The sequence below is a fragment of the Grus americana genome, chromosome Z (genome assembly GCF_028858705.1).
Source record: "Grus americana isolate bGruAme1 chromosome Z, bGruAme1.mat, whole genome shotgun sequence".
Lineage (NCBI taxonomy): Eukaryota > Metazoa > Chordata > Aves > Gruiformes > Gruidae > Grus > Grus americana.
Window position 1 is genome coordinate 50,532,071 of NC_072891.1, and position 7,894 is coordinate 50,539,964.

General features: G+C 39.6%; 1 protein-coding gene across 3 annotated transcripts in view; it reads right to left on the reverse strand.

Annotated features, from left to right (window-relative positions):
* Positions 1 to 7,810, reverse strand: part of AUH (AU RNA binding methylglutaconyl-CoA hydratase) — a 123,541-nt gene extending 115,731 nt beyond the window's left edge. For all 3 annotated transcript variants that reach the window (XR_008574712.1, XM_054810555.1, XM_054810556.1), the window contains exons 1-3: positions 7,458 to 7,810; positions 387 to 454; positions 203 to 290 (exon numbers count right to left, since the gene is read on the reverse strand). Coding sequence is in view for 2 of the 3 variants with exons in the window: in XM_054810555.1 (XP_054666530.1) it covers positions 203 to 290; positions 387 to 454; positions 7,458 to 7,671 (370 nt within the window). In the remaining variant the exon portion in view is untranslated. The remainder of the gene's footprint in view (positions 1 to 202; positions 291 to 386; positions 455 to 7,457) is intronic.
* Between the last annotated feature and the right edge of the window lie 84 nt (positions 7,811 to 7,894).

The following is a 7,894-nucleotide window of genomic DNA, read 5'->3' on the forward strand; positions in this document are numbered from 1 at the left end:
CATATTTTGAAATACTTTATGACACAGAAAGAATAAAACCGTTATTTGGTTCTCGTTAGCAACTGAGGAAAATCATACAAAAATGTTTTGTTTGCTACTGAGATGAATATATACAAAAGACATGTTTCCTTGGAATCTGGGCTTTTTTTGTGCACTATGAGATACAGATTTCCAGCTTCTCAGGAAAATTAAGTTTGCATACCAGCACAGAATATCCCCGGGACTTCACTCCGGAATATAACAGTTCGTACTTTCTTATCAGATTTCAAAGCATCCACAGCTTTTGACATCTACAGAGAAAAGGAGGAAGGGGAATAACCAAACACTTCTTAAAGTGCTTAATTCCAATACTTCACCTTTATACTAAAACTATTCTTTTCACTTACCATTTTTAAAAGATTTTTGTTAAGTGCATTCTTGGCATAAGATCTGTTTAACCCAAGCACCACGATTCCTGGAGGAGAAGAAAAAGTGTATCATTGTTACAATGTAGCAAAATACATATTATCTATGTAAATTATTATTTTGAAATTATAGAAGAAGTATCGAGGACTGCAAAAAAATGCCAGTGTAATCACTTAACCACTGAGTTTTTGAAAGAATATGAATTTACTTACATTTTCCAACATTAAACATTTCAGTGTTCAACAGAAATGACATTTATTTTAAGAACAAAAATACGACCCTCACACCTTCACATGGAAATAGTGCTTACAAAGGCTGAATGTATAATTACACAATTGCATGCACAAATTTCATGTTTGTGTGTGAAGTGCTGACATGCAATCAGGAAAGATACTTAATTGTAAAGTATATGTTTCCATATTTAGACAGCCTGCCTTCAGAGACTTCTCAAACCAAGAAGTGCTACCACAGCAAAGACTAAAAACTCTGATACAGGTAAAAGGAAGTCACAAACACAGAAAGAATGTTATTAATGGAAAACCTGAACTTTTATTTTAAAAGAAAAAAATCATACAAAAAATCTCCCCAAGACACAAAAACTGCACCTAATGCTTGGTACACAGCTCCAATCATACATTCACAGATCCCTTAATCCAGTTAGAGATCAGTTGTCTCACCGACTGATTATATATGCATTGGTTTGAATGTTGCATTAGAAACATCATTTGTTTGTCCTTATTTTGCTCTCCTCTCAGCTTAACAGGCATGATCATCAAACAGGAAAATTCTGAAAAGGTTATCTTGGTAATATCTAAGTTTACCAAACCTATATTAATCTTTTAGACAATTTCTTCCTGAACACACTACATGTGTCTTGCTTGCTCCCAGGGTACAATCAATTGCTATGTAGATAGCTCCTAGAAGGGGAGAGGCACCGGGCTAACCCAAACGACCTTCACTCCCTTGTTCTGTAAGCCTAAATTCCCACCTGGAATCTCTTTATGTTTTGTTAAGCAAACAACAACGTTCAAGCAGTGCTCCTGTCTGTAGCACTTTTCTTCTACTGTCACACCTTACTCTTCAGGAGGATTACTCCAAATTCAAATACTCCACATGTTCAAAGTAGATTAGGCAAAATCAGCACCACAGGTTAAAGCAACAAAAAGGCACTCAATCTGGCTTTGATTTTAAACTCTAAGCCACACTGGAAATCTGATGTTTGAATAAACAAGAGATGCTATCATCCTAAACTGTTCTTCAGTTAGGAAATAAAGCCCTTTTCAGAAGCATTTTTTTTCAACAGCAATGATGCTTTTTAATTACACTTGTATTTTTCTTCTCCCCATCAGAGTCCAAAGACTGCTGCTCCACCAATATTAGTGTATTCAGAAGGAAATTCCAATTAACTTTAAAGTTCATTTAGGTTTTTTTTTCCTACGAGAGATGATCCTTGAAGACAAATCATACAAGTTGATTCTTCTTAGCAGTGTCATATGAAGTCATAAATCTACCACTTCTGTCTCCCTCTCCAGAAAAATAAGAGGTAAATACAGATGACACCCACACAGCTGTTCTATTTCTTAAATAGGGAAAAAAAAAAAGATGAAGCAAGAACTGCAAAAGGAAAAGCATAAAAGGTTTACACGAGAAAACTATATATAACAAAAAGATGTTCCTTGAATTCTCATTTGAGTCAGTTTTGTTCTAATATGCCATTACTATAGTACCTGGGCATCCTTAAAACAAATACAGAGGTTTTTTTAATACTGCAGGAAGATTTGGGAAGTTCTCCCAATGTATTCATTGGTGAACAAACTACAGACAGAATAAGTACATGTTCAAAATCACAAAACAGAAATTGAAAAATAGACTTCATGATTTTCAACTGAAAATTTAATCCTTCTCCCTTCCCCAGCCCACCCCAAGAATCTGCTGGCAAAAACTCTTCGTCACATGGGTATATCAATTTTAGGTGGGATAAATTTCCATAACCAGGGAAAAAAAGAATAATCAGATTCTATATAACACTGCAGAGCCTCACCAATCCAATTATAAAGAAAAGAAAAAAATAAGCAAAGCTTTCAGACAATACTGCCATACAGGTAACCATTCTGACAAGTATTGTTAGTCATACAGAAAACCTGATTATATTTATGTATTTTAAAATACCTGTTATATTGTTATCCAAAGAATTTAATCACGGTTCATTCTTCCTAAAGCACCCACATATAAGTGTGCTTTCCAAAATCTTTTAAAAAAAAAGTTTGAAAAATCTATTTGTAAAAGAAAAAAAAATTAAAATTCATCATCCAATTCATCAAGTATCAGTAGAAATAATAATAATTATTATTATTATTATTCCAGTATCTGTATAGTGTCAAAGAAGGCAGACACACTAAGAAGGAATAAGCATTCACATAATGCTAAATTCACTATTAATTAGTTTTCCCTGGGAGTCATCTCCACATTATTTCAGAACACTCTTCAGCAAATGACATGCATCTACTAAAAATTACATCAACATATTAAAAACTTTCACCGTATTTGCTAGGCTCTCCAAGGGTCTGGGATGATTCCCAAAGCTGTCTAATATAGGAAGTCATATCCCTGTGTACTACTTGCCTAACCAATCATCAGAGGAAAAGCATATGCAAATGTACAATATGTTCTCTGCTTATGTTACCTCTGTCAAAACAGAAAGCTGCCTGTGATACAATCCTTAACATTTAAGAGAAAACTAAAGTCATATATAATAAAAACAAAAAATGTCATGAAAGATGATAGCTTCAAAATACCTGTGAATTCCCAGAATCATCCTCATTTCATAGTATACACTAAATTCAGGATTTGCATATAAATAGCCCATATTGAAAGGTTCTTGTATTTTAAGAGTGATAGCAAAAATATACGATGCTATCATTATTTAAAACTCCTGAGAGAGAAGATCATATTTCTTTCTATACTGTACAAAACAGGGTGGACCAATTTAAGTCAAGTGATTAGATCGTGGTTTAACTATGCTTTATATCAGCACACAGGAAATCGTACTTTAAATAACGATTTTTATCTGTTTTATCTTGCACTTTTTATTTTTCAAAAAATATTCATCCTCAATGTTTGTTGTTAGAAACACATTTAAATGGTTACTTGCAAATAAATCCCGGCTTTACACTCCTGTTAGTCATTTTGTCTGAGTTAGAAAGATTAGCTACATCTGTATAAAAAGTACTCATGGAAATACATTTATTTGTATTAAGTATACACACTCACACAAATGATCTATCCAAATGTACTTGTTCACAACTAAAAAAGATAAATGAATCTGAATTATGCACTGAAAAATGGAGGGAGAATCAAAGAGCGCTAAGTTATTTTTATGCTTATCTCACTTAACCACTCAGATAAACCAAGGTAGCCAAGTTGACTTAGATGTTTATTATTCTGAAATAGTTTCTTAAGCAAAACAAGAATCTATGGTGAGTGTATCATGCACAATTCTGGTGGTTTCTATTGATCGCCTTATCAAGAAGTATTTAAGTAGAAAATCATACAGATGTGTACTAGGCAGCATTTTTAAAAAACAGCAAAAGACACTTCAAAATCCCCTATCTGCACTTTTTTATCTCTAAACACCACTTAAAAATCTTTCCTGCATTTCTTAAATTAGTAGGTCTCATCTGCTCAGCCTTGCTTTATTTAAAGAGAGCAAAAGAAGGGAAAGCTTTTCCAATTTATCAGCTAGCTATCAGTTTCCAACCTCTGAACAAATAATTTCAACTGAGGCCATATTTGTTCTGCCCATTCTATGTATGTTAAAATTCTAGCTGATGAGGCCAAAAAGCTGTCGTACATACTCTAACTGAACTAAAACCAGCTGGAAAATACAAGCACAAAGAGTCCTTCTAGTGTAAAATGTAAACGTTACAAATATTTGTATCAGATTCCAGTGAGTGACACTGCAACACTTGAGTCAAGACTACAGAGACATTTCTCCTAATTCCATCTATAACTTAAAAAGCAAGAGCCCTAAGTTCATTAAAATTTGTAATGAGATCACTAATGCAAATTGGCTAAAAGTTCTGAAATGTCAATAGTTGTAATATATTTCATCCCTATTCAAGTGATAATCAAATAGAATCTCAAATAAAGTAAAAGATATATATATAATTAAAAAATACTAATACACTGACATTCACCTATACTCATACAAAACTGATACTAAAAGCTTCACAAGTTGCAATGTGTTCAGAACACCCAGGCATTTTGCAATCACATTCTTCAAAAATCTCACATCTTTTGTATTCTACTTCAGTTCAAATTTGGAAGCTGCAAAGACTGGAATTAAAATTTCCATAACTGTCCCTTTCAAATATAGTCTCATTTCAGTTTATGTTTAACATCTTCCCAAAAACTGTGGTATATGAATCACATGAAAGTGTTATGAAGCAGGACAGTTTGCTACTTTGCCTGCAGGGAAAGATTTACCTAGAGCTACACGGTACGTGCCTCTACGTGAGGCAGTTAACTGTCAGTTTTCCTGCCTGACCAGCATCCTCAGCTGTAAAAGCCCCTGGACAACACAATCCTTCCCCAAGTAGCCCGGAAAGATTAGACGCGGACAAGAGCATGATACCCACAGCATAAATGAGCATGTGTGTGCCACAAAAGGTAGTCAGAGGGACAGGGTCTGTCCCCGTGTGTAGTCAAGAAGTATGTAATGGAAGATACACGATGAGGCAATGGCACCAGGGTCCCACTTGTGAAGGTCTAGAACATGAACTGGTGGAAAAAGGAATGGTAGGTTAGAGAAGAGCAAGAAAGACCACAGGGGCTTAAATGGAGTTAGTGTCCTAACGCAGCAGGGGTACTGCGTGCTGTAAGCAGATAAAGATAGATGAACTCGACACACAAAGCAAGGAAGAGAGCATGTACTAGCAGCATGGGGAAGAAGCAGATATGCTTCTTTTGCAGAAACGTGGTCTGCTCTTTGTGCTGCTGAAGGAGGCATATGAAGCTTATGATTCCTTCTGGCTTACTTCTAGACCCTTGTCTTAACCTTTATTAACAAACAGTATTTTTTTCATTGTCCTCCTGAAAGGCAAAGACAAAGAAAATCCCTTCTCCTGAAGAGAATTCATGAAATGCAAATACATTGGCTGACTCCTTCCTTATGATATCCACAGGTGATTTAACACTCCAAATGCTATCTTCATGTTTTGGGGCATTTTTAATACCACAAAGATGTATATTCCGAGAAAGAAAGAAAGAAAAAAGAAACCTTCAAAAACATTTTTTGACTGAAAAAATAAAAACAGGTGGGCTACTGACGTGAAAAACTTTAGCTACCTCTGCATCTTTTCTTCAAAAACCTCCTTCAATTCTGTGCATAATCAAACTTACAGTATCTGCATCAAAACCACTAAGCAACGAACTTAGGATAGACACACAGTACAAAACAACTTCGTAACATTACAAAAGCAGTGATTTCTAGCTGATTCAACGGCTGGAACACAGTACCTAGTTCTGTTGCTTGTAGCGTAATAGCAGAAATAAAAAATCATTATCTTAGGCAGTACTGAAGTATTTCCTACCACTTGTTGGAAAAGTACAAAACAAACAAGCAAAACCACTCCTCCTTCAACATTTTTCAAACTCTTTGCTCCTGCCTTGCCTCCTCCTCAATTTAAAGAACTCTATAAAATTAAAATGGATGTTTAAAACTAATTCTGAGTTCCACAGCTGGTTGAGAAAATAGGACTAAAGAAGAACTTAAAGGAAATGGAAAGAGTTGGGAACAGAACAATCACCAAGACAGAACTCAGGATTAGATTACATCATCAACTTTACTGACCCTTAATAGTGACAGAAAAACCTGCCCTCAAATGAAAGTAGAGCCGGAGTTTTCCTTTGAAAATAATAATCTTCTAAGCCTCATGCTAAAATTCAAAGTTTTAAAGTTACGTCTCTGTATATGTATACAAATCTATATATAAGCACACTCAACTCACAGGCATTTGCCTGAATTTGCCACAAGTCTGAAATAACTGAGTTAACATGCTGAAAGAGCTAAACTGAACTGTGCATCCCAACATATCGTTATTTCAATACATACTATCCACATAAAGAGATTCATGTGCTGCAGATGAATAGAACCTCACACTACGGCCCTCTCCACTTCAGTAGGTATAACACCATGGCTCTAAAAGCGTGCACTTACTGTTTCTCCACCATTCCTAGCCCTCCTGTACCCAAATGGGAAGGAAGTGACAAACACCAAAGAAGGTGAAACACCTCCAATGGAAAAACATCTCCAAAGTCTGGTGAGCACCAAACCAGAAGAGGAAGTATAAAGCATCCATACTGTGATTTACTGGCTCCAGATCACTCTGGCACATCGATTTTCTTTCTTTGTTTAACCAGGTGGGTTAAAGCAAGACTCTTGGTATAGTTGAGTAGAACTAGGTCAGCCACAGTTGCCAGCACTAAAAGCCAGGAGGAGGGTGAGACGGTTACTAGGAAAGCTGCATGACATGAGCAAGAGTGCTGAAGCTATACTTTCCAGAACAGAAAACATGGATACAACTTCTGCGTCCTTGTCTGCCCCCGCACACAAGCACATGACAGATGCGAGATGCAGCACCATGGCAGTAGTTTGCTGCTAAACTTCATTTTCTCCCATTAAAGTGGCCACCGATGCCAACTCAGAAGGGTGTACCTCGCACACACAGTACATACCGTGTCGTGCTCTGAAAAAGAAGAGCCAAGTGAGACCAAGCTGACCCAGTTATACAACTGCCATGCCGGCAGCTCCCAGCAGCCTGCGAAGAAGCCACCGGCGGTGGTGCCGAGGAGGAGGAGCCGCTGCTCTCTTCCCGCCCCTCGCCGCCGGGTAGCTCCCCCCCCGGGACCTCCCCCTCCCTGCCCCGCCGTGGCGGCCGCCTCACAGTGCCGCGGCGGCGCGCAGGGGTCACTCCGGCCCTGCTGCCCGAGCGCTGCCGGAGCTGGGTCAGTGGGGAAGGGTCACCCCGCCGCAGCCGCCTTCCCCTCGATACCTTTGTGCTCGTCATCCAGGTACCGGACCCGCAGCTCCTCCTCTTCCTTCGCCTCAGAACTGTAGCTCCTACCGGCCGAGGGGAGAGCGGTGGCGGCGCCTCCCCGCACCGGCGCCCGCCGGCCAGGCCGGCCGAGGGAGGAGGTCGCGGCGGCTGCGGCTGCCAGCCTGACTCGTCCTTGCAGGAGACCCAGGCCGCCCAGCGCCGCCGCCATGGTGCTGCCTGCGCCGCCAGCGCCGCCTCAGCCTCTCGCGACCGCCGGCTCCGGTCCCGCCGCCCACGTGACCGGCTGCGGCACGCACGGGGCGCTGACGGCCCCCTCCCCCCTCCACACACACACACACCGCTACCGAGGCGCGAGGCCCCTGCGCGCTTTCCGCGCGCTCAGCGGCCGCCTGGGAGCCGTTGGGTCGTCGCCGGCCGCGGGAGCCCGCCGG